Source organism: Apus apus, chromosome 8 (genome assembly GCF_020740795.1).
Source record: "Apus apus isolate bApuApu2 chromosome 8, bApuApu2.pri.cur, whole genome shotgun sequence".
In the NCBI taxonomy this organism is placed as follows: domain Eukaryota; kingdom Metazoa; phylum Chordata; class Aves; order Apodiformes; family Apodidae; genus Apus; species Apus apus.
Genome location: NC_067289.1, coordinates 5,576,067 through 5,596,880, shown reverse-complemented (window position 1 = coordinate 5,596,880; position 20,814 = coordinate 5,576,067). Strand labels below are relative to the sequence as shown.

The window sequence follows — 20,814 nt, the reverse complement described above, 5'->3', positions numbered from 1 at the left end:
GTTCCACCACAATGAACCTGCCACTCCTCTAGATTATCCTGGCTGTGGGGGACAAAAGCTGATGGCACTGCAACATGCCTGCAGTCACCTTCACCTGGAAAGCCCTCAGGTGAGGCTTTGGAAGTCAAAAGCATGGTAGGGCCCTCCAGAGCCCAGAGTGAAGAGCAGGTACCTCTGCAGGCAGTGGGGAAGCCAGGGCAGCGGGGGCTCTGTCCTGCCTGCACGGGAAATCTTGGTTGGGTTTCCTGGAAGCCAGATCCTCTTCTTGTGTGAAGAAGTATGATGTGAAAAGAGTCTTGAGGGGGTTGCACAAAGCATGGGGGAAGAGAGGTGTCTCAGAGTTTTGTACTAAGCTGACACTGGACAATGCTACTGCAGCATTTCCCTCTGGATTTAGAAACTGTGGCTGGTTTGCCCACAGCCAGGGCAGAGGCTAAGGCAGCAGCACTTCACCTTTGCAACGTGGCTCTTGCAGTCTTCTGCCTTCACATGGCTCTTCCTGGTCCTGAGGGCAGCAGGGATTTCCCACCAGGATCTCCAGCCCTGGAGAGGACAGTGGAGAGGCATGGGAAGTGTTTAGCAGAGACCACAGCAGAAGAGGAACTGTAAGCAATGTGAGGAGCTTTGTGAAAACTACTGGCAGAAGAGAGCACAGCAATGTCCCACATCCCCCCAATACCTCCTGCCTGAGGCTACTGTACCTGGCTTCTGAAACCATGCCACCAGAGACCCCAGCCTGCCTTTCTGGTGATTGCTGCTCAAGGAAATGAAAAGAGAGGTGGTCTGTCAGAGCAGGGGAAGTTATTTCCATAAAAGCTAGAATTGCTTGTGCTGCTTGAATTTTTTTTTAATTTATTATTTTTTTCCTTTATGAAGTGGGGGTAGAAGAATGTGTGCTTTTTGAGGGGGCTAATGTGTGAGAAGTCAGGATGAGTTGCTTAGTATAGTTAAAAGAAAAAAGTAGTCAGCATTAGGTTGCTTTAATAATCTGGTATTTAATCCTGTGAACGGTAGCATTTGTCATTTAGTTTATGTGGCATTGTACTGACTCCGAGTTCCTACAAAAGCAAGATACTTCTTGAATTGTATAACACTGTGAAATCTCCATTTCTCCTGCTGTATTTCCTTCATAGAGTGAGGCTCTAAAGTCTAAAAGACATTTGTCTATTTTGCGAAGACCTGTGGTTTAAGATGTGTGAAAATGTGACTTTTCATATGACTCACTCCAAAAAGGCAGGGAGCTTTCTCTGCTGTTGCATTTGAAAAAGAGTGGGAGAATCACCCAAGAATAGACACTAAGTTATTTCCCTTGGAAAAGTTAGCTTTTCCTTTCTTCTGTTCCTTGTGTTAAGCATCCAGCATTGGGATTTCTCCTTGGCTGTATTGCTGGTGTATCCAATGCTCCTTCTCTGAGGAGAAGGCTGTTGGTGTGTAGGAAGCACGAGCAGTCACCCTTCGAATCAGCTCCTGCTTTAGCTGGGAGCAGAATTCAGACTCAGGAGGAAGATGTGTATTTTGAGTGGGCATTTAAGGATTTGAAAGGCTTATGTGGTGTTAATGTGTTTGCTGCTGGCCATTCCATGCATGGGTAGCAGCTTTTGCAGACTTGTATGGCTTATTTCAGGAAACATCTGCTCGTGCCTGAAAGTACAAGATTCTTCTGTAACAATTTCTTTTTCTTCTTTTTTTTATTTGCAGGTGTTTCTTGAACTCTTCAGTGCATCACAGAGCTGTGTTTTGGGATATCCTGCTTAAATTCTCAGAAGAAAAATCTGCAAACAGCAAAAAATGACTTGAGGTGGAGAGCTGCTGCCTCACCCCCAGGTAGTGCATTGGTGGCTCAGTGGACTCTCAAATTCCATGCTTAGCACAGATTGCTTTCAGGAAGTTGCTCAAGAAGGGGGTTGTCACTACTGCCTCTCTGTGGTGTGCAGTGATCTGCATGTCTGTCTTCTGAACAGCACTGGGGCACTTGTTCTCTCTACACTTCTTCCATGTTCTTGGGGCATCCTGGAGCTGCCACGTAGGAAATAAGCAGCTGCCCTCCTGTCTTCTGTGGTCCCATGTGCTGCTCACAAGGGCTTTTATGCCCTTGTGCTGCCTAGGTTGAGCTGCTATTTTGGCACTCCTATTGAACCGCCCTCTTTTATAACATGGTGGGAGCTAGAGGTATCTGCTGATATGAGGTAACACAAAAAGGACAGGCAGTGCTGTACCAAAGGATCTGGCTTGGCTTTCTCCAGGAGTAACATCCCTAGAGTAGTCTTTATCAAGTTCATTTATAAACCCAAACATATGTCGGACCCTGCTGTGAGTGGATTGACTCCCAACAGCTGTTTAGTGAGGTTTCACGCTGGGTGCTCAGCCCGCTGCAGCCTTGCAGGAGTTCCCTGTGAAGTCAACAAGCATGTCAGTTCCAGGCTGGTGAAGCTCCTGCTGTTCACAAACTCACACGTTTTATTTCAACAGTTAAATGTCTGGTTATATGCTTCATTAGTGTTCATGCCTATGGTCAAGTAGAAGCTGAGTTTGGAAATGCCAGTGGTGAGAATTGGATAGTGATTGGCTGGGATTGGAGATGAAGGAAGTGAAGTGGAGACTTACCCTGTGGCTGGCACGATCGTGGCTGTGTTCTGAACTGTTTCTTGCAGAGGGAATAAAAAAAGGTTTGAGTGACAGTGACCTCAGATCACTGCTGCATAGCATGGGATGGCTAAGAGCCAGCTCAAGTCTTTCTGTTTGATGTTTGAGGTGGTGGACTTTGAAATGAGATCTTTAAACAACCTGAAATGTTGAAACAACTCCCATGTTTTCCCTCTCCCCTCCCATTACCCATATTCTGATGTTTATAACTTCATATATACGCATGCCTGTGCATGCAGCCCTGACCAAGGTGTGTTCCTCTCTCCCAGGACCAGCTTCCCACCCTGAGCTCAGTGTCTGGATGCACCGTACACTATGGTTCGCATCAATGTGTTGAAAAAATTAATGTGTGTTCTTGTGGTGATACTGGTAGCACTGACAGTTTGCCTGTGGAGAGAGACGAGACGAAGCTACTATGTTCCCTTCAAAACCGAGAGCAATGACTTGGAGGTTCACAGGACTTTGGAAAAATGGAACCCAGTTATGTCACAGGGCCTTTTCCATGAAGCCACGAGTGAACTGGGCCAGATATCCAAAAGGTGGTTCGGTGACCATAACAAAGTAAGAGGCAGCACTTCTGGAACGGCTGAAAAGTTCAAGAAGGCAGCAGACTCTCTGAAAGTATGGGATAAGGACAGTTCATCCAGAAATCTCATACCCAGGCTGCAGAAGGTCAGAAAAAACTACCTGTCCATGAACAAGTACAATGTGACTTACAATGGGAAGAGGAACGCTGCTAAACTCAGCCCAGAGAAGTTGCTCTGCCAGCTACGGGACAGAGTGAATGTGACCATGATACAGGCATCAGATAATCCTTTTGATACCTCTGAATGGCAGCAATACCTACCAGGGAAAAGCCTGAGTGAAACCATAGGCCACCTTGGTTCCTGTGCTGTTGTGTCCTCAGCAGGGTCTCTGAAATCATCTCATTTGGGACAAGAGATAGGTTGGTATCTTTTAATTAGCTTCATTCATAAATTTCATTACAATCAAGTAACTTTGTTTTATAATTTACACTGAATAGAAGTAACCTACTGTCATCATGCTCTTGCCAATAAGTCTCTGGTGTAGTCACAAAGGTGTTTTAAATAAGTTCAATTATTATCCGTAAACTTCTTCTAAGGTTAGTGAATGTTACAGCCAAGGAGGAGAAATGGGAGTAATGGTCAGATATTCCCTCTTAGTGTACACACTGCACGGTGTAGGCTGCATTCTGATGCCCCAGGTCAGTGCCTGTGAGCTTTAAACTTTGGGCAGACCAAAACAGGCAAGCCCCAAGGGAGTGAAACAGTTGTGTTGAGCTGAGAGGACATGATGTATGTGCAGGTCGTTCTATTCCAGCTAGTCCTTTCAATTTTCATGATCACGTTGGCATCACCAGAGGGCAGGATTAATACTGGATACCAAGTGCTTGTTCCTTGAGAGGGTTTTGGGTTGGGCTGAGTAATGCTAATCTGCTCACTGCACAGTCAAAGGACAATTTTTTTCATTCAGAAAGGCTTAATCAGAGAAGAAGTAAAAGAAAACACTGAAGTGTGTTTAACGCCAGAGGAAAAAAAACAACACTGGACAGAGCCCTGAGCAATCTGCTGTAGTTGACCCAGCATTGAGCAGAGAGGCTGGGCACTGACCATCTTCAGAGGTCTGTTCCAGCTTGGTCTTACTGACCATATTTATCTGAGGTGAATGTATTAATAAATGCTGAAGCATTGGTCTTGTACAGTGGATTACAAAGAAGCATGTTTTGATCCTGAAGTGTTTTGTGTCTTGGAAGAAAGCAGCATGCAGGGGAAAGCAGCTCTCCAGCTGTCAATTCAGGATGAAATCCTTTTGTGCCTGCAGTTCCCTCAGCTTTCTTCATTAGTTGTTTTTTGAGTCTCAGTTAAGATTCACACTTCGCTGAACTGCAGTTTCACTGTGGGAGAAGTTTTAAAGCTTATGTGTATTATCTGTGGTGGAAGTTGTTTGCAGACTTCCATGTAGTTGTAAGTTGACTGCTGGATCAGATCCCTTCAGCCTGCACTAAGCTGAAGGTAGCCTTCATCCTCTGAAACAAGTAGATCGATAGCCCTTTAGTACTTAATTTTTTAACAACCTGGGCAAAGCCTTTAGAATTGTATTCCTGAGATGTTCATGGGAAGGTCAGGATTTTCTTCTGGTAGTTCTCACAACTTTGCCCTCAAACTCATGTGTGCTCCACAGGGCAGCTGGGCAGGCACTAGAATGAAGTTGAATAGTCTGAAGTCTGTTAAAATGTGATGCAAAAGGTAGTAGTGGTATTAGACAGGACAGCATTGCCTTCTGGTAAAATTACAGGAAGGAGTTGGTGTAATTGTTTCTGCCTCTTGCAAGTGTTAGAAGCCAGGTAGGTCAAGACTTGGGAAGCCAGTTCTGAGTTTTTCTTTGAGTATCTGTTCTGGCTTATCTAGCTCTCTTGAAGTTCAGTAGCTAAAGATTTTCACAGAAGTGACCTTCTGTTGAACACTGTCTTCTGACACAACTGGCTTGTGTCCCAGGGCATCTCTGTTAGACTCCAGCATACTGATGAAACTGCTGCTGCTCTGTAAGGAGACCCTCTCAAGAGCTGAGGATGGTGTTTATGGCATGTTGTGATGCCATCCACGCAAGCACTGGATTTGGGATTGGAGCAGCCAGGAGCCACAGCCCAGTGGAGAGGATGTCTCAGACATGAAAAGCCATTTCATTTGTCCTACAGCCAGTCTCTGAGCCTATCCCAAAACTGGAGCACCAGTTTGTTCCAGATTACAAGGGATGGATGCTGGAAAGGTCATAGCGTAATGTGCCTGAGGCAAATGCCGTTAACCCCGGTGGGTCTGCCTGGCTTGCGTTCCTCACACTTGAGTCACAGACTTTAACCTTTCTGCTCAAACAATCATCTCTGCTAGGGATTCTGCAGAGTTACGGGCACTTGCAGCCTTGAGCTGGGCATGGTGAACATCCAAGGATTCAGGAGTGTTCAGTGAATTTATGTATGTTTTTTTCTCCAGTTTTGCCTGATGCATTTCCATGTAGGAAAAGCTGTGGTTTTGTTGGAGGAAGGTGCCAAAAAGGTACATCTGACAGGCTTAAAATGAAGCATTTGCGTAAATGAGCACAATGGATTGCTGAATTATTATTCCTTAAATGGTCAGGAAATACTTGTTCTGGGTAATCATGTGAAAATATCAAATGTGCAATTAGTCAATATGAGGGAGGCTGGTAGAGCCGAATGAGGGGAGAAGCTTGTACATAAGCAGCTCTTCTCTTACTGGGCTCCTGGCATTATTGGAGGTTATGAAATGCTAGTGAAAAATCTGATATGGGAAATACCAACTGCAGCCCAGCCACCTGGAGACAGTGCGTTAGAGAGCCAGCTGCTGTGCCTGCACAGTCACTGAACACCCTTTTACAATGCAAACTTAGGGTGTAATAATGCTAGGTGTCAGGCTGAAGTTATGTGGGAAAGCTGTAACCCTGTATGTCAGTGATGCAAGGTAGGACGTTGAGCTAAGGGTCTGCAGTGCTAACTACAGAGCTGCTGCTGAGCCTGGACAAGCGTTTTTTGGGAAATACCACCTTTTGGGGTTAGTGTGGTGCTTTGGAAGGGCTCTAAACAAGAGCCACTTGACTAGGAGAATAAAATAACTGAGAAACTAATCTTTGCTGCCAGTGATTACTGATCCTCCAGCACTGCATGTGAGAACACCCCTGTTTTCAAGAAAATTATTTGAAAAAGACCCAGTTCTGGACCAGGTGAGCCCATCTGCCCTGGCTGGGGAATTCTCCATTCCCCACAGCCCCAACTGTAGCTGGGGTGAGTTGTGGTTGTGTGGCCTCAGCACAACGCCAGGGAAGCTGGTTCAGCTCCTGCAGCTGAACACCCCTGATCACATTGAGGGTTTCCTATCCCCATCTAGCCAGTTGGTGTGGAGAAGCCAGGCTGCCAGGGTGATGGGCACAAATGCCCTCTGTGCTGCAGCAGCAGCTGGCCTCCCTGGCATTATGGCAGCCTGGCCAGCAGTGCTGAGGCAGAGGAGGGTGCTGGAGGAATGCTGTGCTATCTTAAGAGATGATGCCAGCAGAGGAAAATGCAGTGAATCCTGAGGCATGGAACAGGCTGTGCTTGTTAAATGCACAGCGGTGGTTTTATTTCAGTGATGTGGGAGGTATGCTGGTGGGCTGAAGCCAGCTTCATTTCTCAGACTGGTCAACCTCCAAGCTGCAAGAGAGGATGCTGGCTTGCCATTATTTCCTAATTCCTCAGTCTGCAGCCAGTCACATAGTAAAGTAATTGTATACTGGTCTATCTCCTGGTAAAGTGTTTGGAAGGAAGAAGAGGGGGAGGGAGAGAGGTGCTGCGCTTTTCCATGCAAAACCAAGGCTAGGGCATCACTCTCAGCCTGACAGGGGACTGTAGCTCAGAAAGTGGATTTTTAAAAGTGTATTGATAATGAAATTAGACTAACAACTTCTTCCCTGTCTACTCTCATGTGCCACTCTCATGAGACCCCACCTGCAGTACTGTGTCTAGTTCTGGAGTCCCCAGCACGAGAAGGACATGGAGCTGTTTGAGCAAGTCCAGAGGAATCCATGGAGATGATCAGAGGGCTGGAGCACCTCTGCTGTGGAGACAGGCTGGGAGAATTTGGGTTCTTCAGTCTGGAGAAGAGAAAGCTCTAGAAGAACTCACAGGGCCTTCCAGTACCTGAAGGGGCTACAGGAAAGCTGGGAAGGGACTTTTGACAAGGGCTTGTAGTGAGAGAACAAGAAGTAACAGATCAAAACTAGAAAAGGGGAGAATTAGGTTAGACAGGAGGAAATTCTTCAGTGTGAGGGTGGTGAGACACTGGCACAGGTTACCCAGGGAAGCTGTGGAAGCCACATCCGTGGAAGTGTTCAAGGCAAGGTTGGATGGGGCTTTGAGCAACCTGATCTCGTGGGAGATGTCCCTGCCCATGCAGGGAGATTGGAACTATATGATCTTTAAGGTCTCTGCCAACCCAAACCATTCTGTGATTTCATTGAATCTGGCTTGGTAAAGTCAGGGTGGAAAGCCAGGGACTGGCCAGATTATATTAGAAATGTAGGTGAATAATGTATTACACCTCTCTTCTGTCACTCAAAAACGAGCTGTTGGCTCATGGCTGTTCCTGCTGTTTTGCTTTCAGACAGCCACGATGCCGTCTTGCGATTCAATGGGGCTCCTGTCAAGGGGTTCGAGGAGGACGTGGGGCAAAAGACAACAATTCGCCTTGTGAACTCCCAGGTAGGTCTGATAAATGTGTGCCAACCAGGCCAAGCATGGCAGAGCTGTGTGCCTGCCCTGTGCTGCCTATGAGCTGAGTGGCAGCCTGAAATACCATCTACAGGCCCCCTGGCTTCATCTGCTCCTGGGAGGTCTTTAAAATGGTGTTGGGGAGAACAGGGCTTTCCATCCGATTTCTCCTGTCCCTAGCAGATAGCCACAGGATGGGAACATCCTTCTTTGTAATGAGGGACACTTGGTAGATCTGAGGTTGCTGCAGTTAAACTAGCATGTGCTAGTGAACCTGCAGTAGCCTACTTGTGAGTTACAGCAGACACAAAGTAACTTGATTTTGGCATGGCTGGAAGCTTCTCTGTTAGTATGGGAAGGCCACCTGCCTGCTTGCTGCTGTGCTTTGAGAAGCAGGAACAGCACCACACCTCAGCTAATATACTGCTCAGCAAACTCCAGTGCACCAGAGACAAGCTGTGCCTGCCCCAGAGATGGGTATGAAGAATGAAGGAAGTTTATTTAGCTTTTAATGAGAGAACAATACTTCTTTTCTGCCTCTGTAGACTCTGTAGATAACACATTAGCCAGGGCTGTTAAATGCCTGAAGACAATTGGAAAAGGCCTTTAAAGCCATAACCTGCACGTAGCCAGGAGAGGGCATGGACGTGAGGGGGTGAGTCAGAGGGTTCAGGGCCTCATTTCAGAGCATGGCAGAAAGTACCTTTAATGCAAAGCGTTGCTTGCTGAGTTAAATTTCCCCTGGCTTCTTGAGAGCTCGTCTAGGTATGAGGTTGTCCCTCTGCTAATTTTCTTTGGGCTTCAGTAGGCTTTGAAGCAGAGCCTCAGTGGTTAGGACCATGTCTAGCAGTGCATTCATAGTATGCCATGCATTTGGGAGCAGAGAGGGACCCATGACAGAGACCATCACTGCCCTGGATACAGCTCAGAGAGTGTTTGCACCCCACTTCCATAGAGCTGTTACCCTTTGTGTTCCTCCCACCCATTTTGGGAGGAGAAGCTTCCAAGCATAGACATGCAGAGAGAAGAGGGAATCACAGTGTGTGTGCTGTTGAGGGGAATGGAGTGAGGGGAGGTGAGGACGAGAGCGCTGGGATGAGGGCCCTCTTGGGGCATAGCAGTGCTGAGCATGGCACCCTGTCACCCAGGGAGGGAGAGGCTGTAGGCACCTGAAGACTGAGGGGCTGCATGGGGAGAGACGGGGGATTTTGTACTCCAGAACCAAAAAGGCAGTTTTCTTTCCTCACTCCAAAGCTGAGATGTATAGGGCTGGAGTTCTCTCATCTGCTCCTGTTGGAGGAGTCCGTGGTTGCTGTGGAGTAACAAGGTTTGAAGTTTCTCAAAGCAGCAGCAGGAGCTTTGCCATCCTCTTCAAAGGCAAAGAGTTATCTTGTCACCAGTTTTCCTAGTTCACTGTTTGTGTCCTTTGAAGTACATTCTTGGTTCTTGTGCAAGTGCTGTAGCTACCTCTGCTCTTGGGTCTCATCTTATCTCCTTGTTACTGTGCCCTGTTCTGCTGCCTACTGCATCTCCATATAGAACCATAGAATTACAGAATGGTTTGGGTTGGAAGGGACTAAAAATCATCCAATTCCACCCCCCTGCATGGTCAGGGACACTTTCCATTAGGCCAGGTTGCTCAAATCCCCATCCAACCTGACCTTAAACACTTCCAGGGATGAGGCATCCAAAAAATCCCTTGGCAACCTGTGCCAGTGTCACACCACCCTCCACTGCCCATGTTAAACCATTGGTCAGATGTGGGACAGTCAGTCCCTTCTGAACCAATCTGCTTTTGTCAGGGATAACTGGCTGCTGACATCCTCCTCCCTCTGCCCTATTTGACCTCTCCATTTTCTTATCTTTCCCTTCTGTGCGTATATTTATGATGTCAGATGGGTGTTATCGCTTAAGAAAACTTTCTCTGGAGGATGTGCTCGTTGCCAGACTTAATGTGATATGAAGTACTCTAACTAGCAAAACTATGTATGTGGCCTTTGTGATACCAGGATTATCTGCACGGGGAGAAGGGTGACCGTGGGATTGTACAGCTGTAATAGAGCAGTAACAGCTCTTCCTGTGGCTGCTCTTATTTTGGACATTGATTATACTTCTTCTGTTCTCCATGATCAGCCTGCAGCCGTGGGTGATGGGTTTCATCTCGCACCATCCCATCTGAACAGAGGCACAAGCTTAGAAAATTCCAGTTACAGGGAGAGCAAAATTGTTGCAGTTTTTGAGACTAATGTTAACTCAAAATTCAGTGTTGATCTAGCTGCTAAAGAGGGCAAAAGGTGCTCTATGTGTGAGCAGTGCAGAGTCTCTTGTGGAGTTTCTAAGGACAACAGCTCCAATTGCAGTCCCTGGTATCTTCAGAGGTTGCTGGACTGGGAGTCTGGATTTCTTCTGGTTTTATTTGCACTTTTCAATGACTCAGTGCTGTTCTAGTCACAGCATCTTCAGTATAACTTTATTGTTAGCATGTTTGCCTGGTTGCATTTTGTTTTTCAGCTGTGTGCAGACATCAGATACTGGCTGAACGAGCTGTAATTTGGTCATGTTCAGGGTTTGGCTTTTCTTACATTGTAAGTCGTTGCTGGTAACAGGGATGGGATTGTGGTTTGGCTGCACTTATTTTGGCTCTTACTATTGATCAGTCCTCAGTCTCTTCTCAAAATCAAGGAAATGGGATCTCCTGAACTTAATCTCTCAGAACTAGGCTGTATGGAGTGGTGTCCCCTTGGCATGTGTGGCCAGTGGCCCTAACTTACTTAATAAGTATTTGAAGATACAAGCACATACCTGGGGTGGATGGTTTTAACAGTAGAGTGGAGTCTCTTGTACATCTGTGTGCATAAGGAAAGATTAATAGATTGATACTGGCAGAGAGGGGAGAAATTTGGGATCCTCAGCTTTGGGGGTAGGCTTGTAGGTCCCCAACCTTGGTAGCTGTTCTAATTAGAGCAATTTGTTAACATTGCCGTGCTTGTTTTCTTAGACCTTCACTGTTTCATCTGTGCTGCTTCCTTTAGTGGAAGCATGGATGTGCCCTGGGAAGGCAGCCACGTCTTGCCAAGACAAGGGCTGAAGTGTGTGTGGGGGCAGTGCCAGGGTCATTCCATAGGACACGACTCCTTTGTGCAGGGCTGACAGAGGACCAGAGTACCTCATTCTTCCCAGCCTGTGTTTACAGTTCTCCTTAGCTGGCTTCCCGCTGTCATGGAGAGCACTCTCTGCTGTGGCTGTGTTTGCTGTTACTGGCACTAATGAGTCTGCAGGGAGGAAGGGAAAGGAGACAGCACATCAGTGGAGTGGAGTGAGATCGTGATGGGAAAGTGGAGCTTGTTTAGATTACAGGGCATTGACTGCGGAAGCTGGAGAGAAGGAAGTAATTTTGATATGGTCAATAAATGTACCAGGAGGGCAAGGGCTCTATAACTAGATACTTGTTAAACAGTGAATTGGCTAAAGAACAAACTAACTAGGAAATTAGTAGATCAGTTAGCTAATTAGGATCAAAAAGCTGGGCAAGGCTAATGAGTCATCCAGGCAGTGTAAAGGAATTTAACAACTTGGAATAAATCAGTCACTATTAAATAGGCACTAAAAGTATCTGGGGAGTTAGATTTCTCCAGCAAACAGGTTAAGTGACCAATAAATGACTAGTGGTGCCAAGAAGCAGCTGTCTGGTTTGAGGAAGTGAACATCAAACCCCTTGTAGCTATGGAGGTGCTTCCCCCATTTCTTATCCCTCATCTTTTGTGCCTGTTGCAGCTCTCTGGGCTTTGTGTGCCTCTGCCTGCTCACGTGGCTGGGCTTGGCTCACCTCTGCTTTCCTGGATGCCCAATCTCTCTCAAAGCCTCCTCACATCAGAAAAGTTCCTGAAGGATTTCTAGCCTTTAAACAGAAGAAATGAAATTAAAATAAAGCACCCATGTTCCTTCCCCTAGCCCTGTCCTACTGTGGTGCTCCAGCAAGTGAAGGTTACACCTGCAGCATTGCACGCTCCAGCTAACAAGAGGCCTGCATGTTTTAGCTGCTGAAAGGAAATGAAACCAGGCAGTACATGGGGTCAAGGCCAAAACCTAATCCTGCAGATGTGAGGGAACCCTTTTTACTTTTGGAAGAACTTGTATTTGGGATGCCCAGAGCGGGTGTCCTTGTGCTGTGGTTGTGAGGACAGCCAGGAAAGCAGCCTGCTGCTGGGCCAGCCAGGATACTCAAGAATAAATTGGCTAGCTCTTAATTAGATCTGTAGGGCAAATCAGGACAAATAGGAGTTGATTTTTATGGTGGTGCTTTTCTTCAGCACATGTTTACAAGCAGTGCCTGTACAGGTTATGCCTTTCAGTGAGAGGGACAGGAGATGTGTCCCTGTCTCCTTTGATGCCAACTGTTTGTGTTTTCCCACAGACCAGGGCAACTTCTCCATTTGAACCACCTGCTTTTGTTCATTTGGGAAAGCCTGTGGTGGAGCAGTCTCTTTCCACTGACAATGTCGCTAGCCCGTGTGCTTGGCTGTCGTGGTGCTTTACTTCTCAGAGCTGCGTTTGGGAGATTCAGTCCTCTCTTGCCTGAGTTGCACTGCCCTGCTCTGGAGAGGTGAGGTGGGCTTGTTGAGGCCCAGCTGGGTGCCATGGTCTCTGGTCTCCTGCACTGATGGGCTCACAGCAAGTTGGCCTGAGCACTGGCTGCCTGAGGTTTTGCTGCTTAGGAGAAACAACACACTTGCAGGCTTTTTTGGTTCAAATGAAGGTTCTTGATAAAACTGCCACTGTCAGCGTGTTCACATTAGGCTCTTACTTGCCTGTCCTGACAACTGGTGGCAGCAACTGATGTTCCCATCTGCTTCTCTTAGCTGTAGCAATGTCATCCATAACACAGGCTAGGGCATTCTGTGGTCCTGTCCTTATTTTATTACTGAAAGTGGGTAGAAAAAACTTGTAAAGCATAATGGTTGTTTTTCTTGTGGCTCCCCACAAAAACCTGAGCTGCTAGATAGGACTGGAGCGGGCACTGGGGGGGCATCACTGGGGGTTGTGTCCTTGCCTGCATGCAGTGGGACATGCTCAATAACTGGCACATGCTCAATAACTGGCACTGGGGTGGCTGTGTTCAAGTATGTTTTACTGCTTGGCTGCCTGCTAATTCTGACAGCATGTTGTATTTTATTGTGTTTGTTATTGTTATTCAAGCTTGTAACTGTTGAGGAGCAGCAGTTCCTGAGGGATGCACTATATAACACTGGAATCTTAATTGTCTGGGATCCAGCACCATATCATGCAGAAATTCATGAGGTAAGGCAGAGTTTTCTATAAATAAAATCAGATTCATATAGTTTGAAGTGCATTTGTTAACCCACTTCCTCTTGATGTGGGCAGTCTCTCATTATAAGGCCATTCTTGTTTACCTCTTTGTTATCGTGGCTATATCTCTATGTACTTCTGGAAGTATCCCATGCATGGATGCTGCCACAGAAACACTTGCCTATTCCTGATCCTTGTGAAGGGTCTCAAGCCAAGCTTAACAGGTCACCAACTTTCCCTTCCCATTGGCTGATGCCACAGGGAGGTAGCTCCTGACTGCTGCAGTCCTCACCTCATTGGAGGATGGATCTCCTCTTTCTGACAGTTGCTGTAAGACTTGCTGATGGTTGATGCTTGGATGTGTCAAGCCCCAGTCAGACATGAGGTATACCGAATGGATTACAAATGGGCCAGGAAGCCCTCTGAAGATCTTAGCAAATGTCTCCTCTCTGACAGCTAGACTTTCACTGGTGGGTGTTGCTACCATACCTCTAGAATTCACTTTTCATTTTGAGTACAAGAGGGCGTTATTTGGTAAGGGACGAGCTTTGGGGGCTCAGGGTGAAAGCAGGTAGGAATGAATAGTCCATTCTTTTGTTTTAAGCTCTGTCTGTAACTGACAGGTCTTTCCTCTAGACTGTACTTCTTGTTTTCTCACTGATGTTTATTCTTGTTCCTAGTCCCACCTCTCCGTGAGACAGGAGGGTGTATGTACAGTGTGTTTAAAAGTCAGTAAAACCAGGATGGGACACTTTTAGCCTAGGAAAAAAGTCTCAAAATTATTTTAAGAAAGCATAAACCCTTCCTAAGTGTTTTAGGATGTGAATCAGCTCAGCCTGGTTTTGGAGGCTGTGCTGGGGACATTTGCCTGCAGAATAGGATGCTTTGTACTCCAGCGTGGAGAGAGGGGTCAGGGTCTGTAACAGTAAAGGCGGAGTTCTCAATGGCATCTGCTATTGGGGGGTTGCACAATGAAAATATACAAGATACATGTAGTGGTCCTTCACTGAGACGTGGGTTTTCCCTGATCTGTTCACTGACTCAAGTCACTGCAGTGACTCGAGGGACAGATAAGGTGGTGGGGACCATGGGGGAGTGTGTGTAGTAGGACCTTTTCCCCCTGGCAGCAGCAGCAGCAGGTTCACTCCTCCTCATTTTCCATTGTTTATGCGAAAGAGTGGGCTAGAAATAAAGAGTCTGTCTTGTTTCTTTTTTGCAGTGGTACAGAAAACCAGACTACAACTTTTTTGAAAGCTATAAGTCGTATCGTCATATGCATCCAGAGCAGCCCTTCTATATCCTGAACCCAAAAATGCAGTGGCAACTCTGGGACATTCTGCAAGAGAATTCACTGGAGCATATTCAGCCTAATCCACCATCATCAGGAATGCTTGGTAAGATACTTGCTCTCTAAAATTCTCATTCCATTTGCAGGAACTCTACGGGATGCCTTTTTTTTCAAAGACAGCTACAGATTGATGGTGCTTATTAGAGTTGCTTTTACAGTGTTTGTCTTATGCCAAAACTTAAGCTTCCTGTCTTTAAAGCAGCAGCTCAGTTGTGTTAAAGTAAGAAGTTTGCAACCCCCCTCTGAGACAGCAGTTACAAACATGGCCTCATTCCATGTGGAAACAGGAGAGCAGATTGCAACATTGAGAAGGTCTAAAGGATTTCTAGCTTCTAGTGCTAGAGCAGTTCCCATGAGGTGCAAGAGGAAGGATACGGCTCCTGCGGGCCCAGATCTTGTCAGGCAATAAATCTGATTACTGAAGATGAAATCTAAATGCTTGCCTGTTTATAGTTTCCATGTATAAATATGGAAAAAGAAATGTGAAAAAATATATATAGCTTAAGACTTACTGGGGGATGGTCACAGTGAATAGTTGCCCTGAAAAGCTGGGTAATGTTCTCCCTTATTCAAGCATGCTAACGTCGTGTTCATCAGCATGCCAAATCCATCCTGGCAAAGGGGCTCACTTTCCATTCTTCTGTTGCAAAGCTTTTCCTTCTTATTAGAGAGCAGATCTCGTGATCAGCTGAATAAAAAGGAGTGAACTTCTCAGGAAGTTCACGTACTTGTATTTGAAGTCGCAGCATATACGGATGCTTTTGTTTGCCATGTGGATGTCTGACTGCTGCCCTTCAGCCCCTCCTCTGCTCCCGTTTCTGCAGGGGGACAAGGTACCCTTCCACCTGTAAACAGAATCACTTCTGATTTTTGCCAATCAAATGTCTAGTTTTCTTCCACAACCCTGCTTTCACCAAGCACCTGGTACACCATTGCTGGGATATGTGCAGAACAACTGCGTAACAGCACAATCAATTACTTCAGCAGCAAAGTTGTTGTTAATTGGAGTTTGGGGCTTGAAGGAGGCACCAGCCCATGTCACACAGCAAATTCCTTTGTGGCTTAACTTTAACTCAGGCTGAGTTACTTGCTTTGTAAAATGAGTCACCTCACCAGACTCAGGAGCACAAACAAGTTCCATTTTGCAGGTCTGAGTTTTTTGGAAGGCCCAAGCATGAATGAAAATTGTAATTTGAAAAGGGGGATGGAAATGTGTTTAAAATGCACCTTAGTTAAACAAATGGCTTTACAGGTGGGTTATTCTGATGTCTTGTAAACTGTGTTCCTCGCATGGGCCTTGATGTCTCAGATACTGCATGAATTCTTTGTGATGTTATACATTGATGATTCTTCCCTAGTCATAGCAAGAATATTTGCTATTTCTTGCACTTGGAAGAAAAGTAGGCAATAACTATGGCTGGCTTCTCATCTGGCCAGAAAGCTGAGAGGTCTGTGCCCAGTGTTGGCGTTGAGTGTCCTCAAGTGGCTCATGTGCCTGTCAGAGGACACAGGAGGGCAGCAATGCTCTGCTGCAGGGAGCTGGAGGGGTAGAGCCTGCTCGGGCCCCCTGAGTCAGCTCCAGACACTGTTCTTACATACCCTGCATTCCGCCGAGGCAGCGGGGTGGGGGGGAGGTGAAGGTCTCGTCTGTGCTTACCCAAGCAGTTGGAAGTGGGCTGTTTGCATCAGCTAGTTGCAGTGCACGATTGGCAGACACCCAGGTTTCCACAAAGGTCATGGAGAACGGTAGTGCTCTTCAAAATGGGCCTTTCAGCCTGGCTGCCATTGGGAGCAATCTGTAATTAAGCTTATCAGAGGCTTTGCTAAAGAGGGCTTCAGAAAACAGCCCCATCTGCCCACACTTGTTTTATCCCCCTCTCCTCTGAACTTTTGGAAAGGAAACACTTTTTCCCTTGAAGCTGGATCCTCCTTGCTGACTGCCTGTCTTGCTGGAATGCTCTGCTGGTTCTCTGGTTTGACATGGGCATGTCTGCTTTCTCTCCCTCCCCAGGCATCATCATCATGATGACGCTCTGTGACGAAGTGCACGTGTACGAGTATCTCCCTTCCAAGCGGCAGACGGACATTTGCCACTATTACCAGAAGTTTCACGACCGTGCCTGTACCATGGGAGCCTACCACCCCCTCCTGTTTGAGAAAAACTTGGTGAAGCATATGAACCAGGGCACAGATGAGGACATCTTTACTCATGGGAAAGTTACCTTGCCCAGCCTCCGGAACGTGCATTGCTAGCAGAGCAGGTTTTAGTGTATTTAGAAATTTTTCTTGACTGTGAAAGCACTTTTTAAATCAGGGTTGTCAGATTTGTGAGGTCTAAGCACTGGTGTGTTTTGACAGCTCTTCCACGTTGCAACACTTGCTCTTAGGACTTCGTTGCCTAACTTCTCCCCACTGTAAGGAAGTGTTGATACATTGCGGTACCTCCACGTGGCATCTGCATGAGCCACTGCAATAAATTTTCTCCCAGTGGAGCCAGGCTCATGCAGCAGGTGGAAATCTCAGTCTTCATCTCAACTGATGAGGGTGTATGGGAGGCACAGGGGATGCTTTCTAAGCAGAGATTGCACAAGACAGGATCAAATGCTGAATATAGCTCGGTTTGCTTTGAAGGGGTTATAATAATCAAAAACCTGAGAAACAAGAAAGAGAATTTAAAACTTGTTCCCATAGTCCTAGGGGCTCTTTGGAGTAGGGCTGATTTATGGAAACACTGTCCAAGTTGTGTACTGATAAGCTAAACTCTTAATCCAAAATACTTGATTTTATAAACAGTTTGTAAAGTAAACATGGCAACTTCCTTTCAAATTGTAAGAATTTTGAGATCTTCAGGTAGCATTTTTGGCAAAGGAAGAGGAAGGCAATTCCCAATTCAGTGATTCTTCCAAGACTTTTAAATCTTTTTACCTTTTTTTTAAGCCATTAAAATAAATGTTAGTGAGTATTTACATCTCCAGTAGAGTGCTGTGCTTGGTACAGAAGCAGCCTTATTTCAAAAATGTTTAGGGGAAGATGCTCCAAGGCAGAAATGGGAGAACTCAGTGGAAGTTGGTACCTCTTTCCAGCTCTCTGCTGGTCTGGCTTTGCAATTACTGATAAATTACTTGCTGGCTTGTCTCTGGTAACAGAAATGCCATGTAGCTGCTGGCCAGCTGAGTCTCAGTTCTCCACAAGATAACTGAGGTGAGTTGCTGTGTGTTTCCTGAAGAGGTAGGGACCAGGGGGATTGTCCCTGTGCTTCACAAGTGGTGGGGAGGGTGTGCTCTGCTTCTTCTGCTGAAGCACAGGCAGAATTGGAGGGAACAGCTTTGCCCTGCTCAAGGGGACTCTCCCAGAGCAGGATGGTGGAAGTAGAGCTCTGCAATCTCAGAACATCAGCGAGAACACCTTCCCTGAACTCTTCTGTACTGATGTGTTTCATGATGTCTGTAAAGAAATCCTTTTCTTCTCCTGTTTTAAATAAATTCCATTAACTCATTGGCCTGTTTTTGCCTTGGTGAAACCAGTGCAAATGTAACTGCTTTGTGGCCCTGGGGCATGGTCCAAGCCTTGCAGGTGGAGCTGGGAGGGGAGCCGCTTGCCTGCTCGCTTGGCTGAGCGCTGCCTTTTGCCTCATCTTGCTGAGAGGGCTGCTGTGGAGCTGCTTTTCTAGTTCTGAAGCTGGTTTTCTGCACACCCATCTATGGGGATGGATTGGGTCTGTCAGTGTTTGCAAATTGTCTTGTGTTTATATATAAATACATTTTTAAAAATCAGGTCCTTACTCTACTGCTCGGGGGCACTAGGACGAGAATGCGATGAAGCTCATGAGCAGTTGTGCCTTGCTAAGTATTCGTTTTCACTGTTGGGGAAGGAGAGAGCTTATGGAGGAAAAGCCAGCCGAGGTTATTGGGGAGAGTCACAGCAAACCTCTCTCCATAATCCCTCCTAGTTTGTAACAATCCTACCTCTGGTCCTTGATTTGGTGTCGTCTGCCACAGTGATTTGCCTTCTTAGTCTGTGTTTAGGTGGCATTCAGATAGCTTCTGCCTGTTTTTCTAGACTCTTGTTATTTCTCACAATGTTATTTTCCCCCACCTTCCTGGCTGGGGTGGATGGGCCCAGTCACTCTCCTTGGCTTTGGCTATGGAGTGGATGGATGGATGGACAGACAGATGGACAGACAGTCTTGCTGCAGGGGAGCAGGCACAGCCAGCCTGCTGCTCACCTGGGACAGCCCCCAAACCACCTTCTCTGCAGGGCTCCTGCAAGAAGACAAAACATCAAATAAGCTCCCCAGGGGTTCTCAAAGCCCTCAGTGACTTATGGGTAATAGTATTGCACTGGGCTTGAGGTTTCAAACTTTATGCTAACAGTTTTAGCTGGATCCAACATGTGATTCATTTACAATCTAAATGGCATTTTATAGAAACTATGAGAGAGCTTAAAATAGACCATTGTTAGCCCCTGCTTTTTTCTCTTTTTTGGCTGCATGGATCCAAATCTGACATAAATTGCAAGTGTGACAAATCTGTTAGTTGGAACAGCCAAGTGTAAGTTAGTGGGCAGTAACAGCCAGACTGGAACAAAAGCTTTATCCCATCCTGCAGTCTCCAACCATTTCCAGAGTGTGAACAGCTTTCTATCCATGTGGGAAGCAAGAAGAGGGCAACACTGACCTTGCCAATTGGTCTCTGAAGGGCTAAGGGCTGGGAAAGGTGCTCCAGAATTTTATGGGAAGGGTATTGGGAAAGGTCAGCAAGCCTGGGAGGAAGAGAATGAAGAGATTATTTTACTTTTTGGTGTAGGAAAGATCTCTTGATTGTGGTGATGTTCCTGTTTCTGGATATTGCTTAGAAATACTCTTCCTTAGCTGTAGATTTGTAAGTACTCCCTACAGCATAAACTAATATGTAGGACTCACAGCAGCTACAGTTTTTTGAGGTATTGAAAGGGAAGTGCAGAAGAAAGAGAATGAAAGGGAAATACTGAAAGGTGATGGGAATGCTGCCATAATTTCAGAGACGTACCACCTGAATTGTCTTGATTTAAAGTTTAAACTTGGCATTCCCCCTATTCCTGTAGCTGTGATGATTAGTTGATGAAAACTGTATTTTAGTATGACAGTGGATTGGTAGACAAGTGCTCAGGATACCTCATTTGCAAGTGTGGGCTCTTGGGGGCACATATTGGTCGTAGCTTAGCATTTTGCAAATTTAGCTGATCCAGATTTTAAAAATAGCTTTGAAGACCTAGAATTCCAAAACGAGAGACAGTTCTGGAGAAAACCTCAACCTTTTATACTTGTGATAATCAAATAATGTATTTAGACAAGGCAGTAGAAACTGATTTTGTGATGTTAAAGTATTAGGAGGTGAAGTGTTTTTTTTTTTCTCCATGTTATAGATACACCCACCAAGCCAGGACACCCATCTTACAAAAGAGTCTGGTCTTAAATGTATTAACACTTAATATGGAGCAGAGATTGGTCTACATCCAATGCTCCAGCTGGAAACAGTTTCTTCCTCATTGCCTTCAGGTGCATGAGAGAGGCAGGGACACAGGTGCAGAGAGGTTCCCTGGTAAGCCTGGAGCCCAGAGGAAGTGAGGTAAGTCCAGCTGTCAGGGGCTTTTGGTTGGACAAGGAAGTATTTGGGCAATGACAGTATGTTACTGGCAGAGGAAGAGGGGATTTCATTGTCTTTGAAGGAGAGCTTGCATTGTCTCAGCTGACAAAACTGCCTGTGTTGTGGGTTTTGTTTTTTTTTTTTTGTTTTGTTTGTTTGTTTTCTTTCACTGAAGAAAACAAAAAGGTGAAAAATCCCAGAATTTTAAATTGTATGCACTGGGCTCAACACACCCTTCCTCACTTCCCTGAGAAGAATAAAAGGGTTGAGTGGGAACTAGATCTGACAAGTCACAGTATATCAACAGTGAAGGTTAAAAAAAACATTCTGGCACTCCCTGGAGAAAACCACGGGCCACCCTAGCCACATACTCCTTTTCTGTGTGTGCACCCAACTAAAGGTGAGGGTACAAGCAAGATGGCTTTTCCTTCTCTGTGGTGTACCATGATGAAGTCTGATATTCTTGCCCGGCACCTTGGATGTTTGTTTTCTCTCGTGAGTTGTTCACTTCCTTTGGGCAACAATACAAAGCACCAGTACAGAAGCACCAGGCTTCATCTTGGAGCAGATAATTTGTGTGTAAGGCAAATGCTCCAGAAGCAGTATGCCACAGGGAT

At 46.1% G+C, this 20,814-nt stretch overlaps 1 protein-coding gene across 6 annotated transcripts in view; it reads left to right on the top strand.

The window, feature by feature from the left end:
* The window catches only part of ST6GAL1 (ST6 beta-galactoside alpha-2,6-sialyltransferase 1), a 46,155-nt gene extending 28,087 nt beyond the window's left edge, over positions 1-18,068 (top strand). For 5 of the 6 annotated variants that reach the window (XM_051626497.1, XM_051626499.1, XM_051626496.1 and 2 more), the window contains 6 exons: positions 1,699-1,824; positions 2,913-3,589; positions 7,812-7,909; positions 13,115-13,216; positions 14,445-14,619; positions 16,585-18,068. In XM_051626497.1, the coding sequence (XP_051482457.1) occupies positions 2,959-3,589; positions 7,812-7,909; positions 13,115-13,216; positions 14,445-14,619; positions 16,585-16,826 (1,248 nt within the window). In that variant the 5' untranslated portion in view covers positions 1,699-1,824; positions 2,913-2,958 and the 3' untranslated portion in view covers positions 16,827-18,068. The remainder of the gene's footprint in view (positions 1-1,698; positions 1,825-2,912; positions 3,590-7,811; positions 7,910-13,114; positions 13,217-14,444; positions 14,620-16,584) is intronic. The other variant, XM_051626501.1, reaches the window with a different exon arrangement.
* The last annotated feature ends 2,746 nt before the right edge of the window (positions 18,069-20,814 follow it).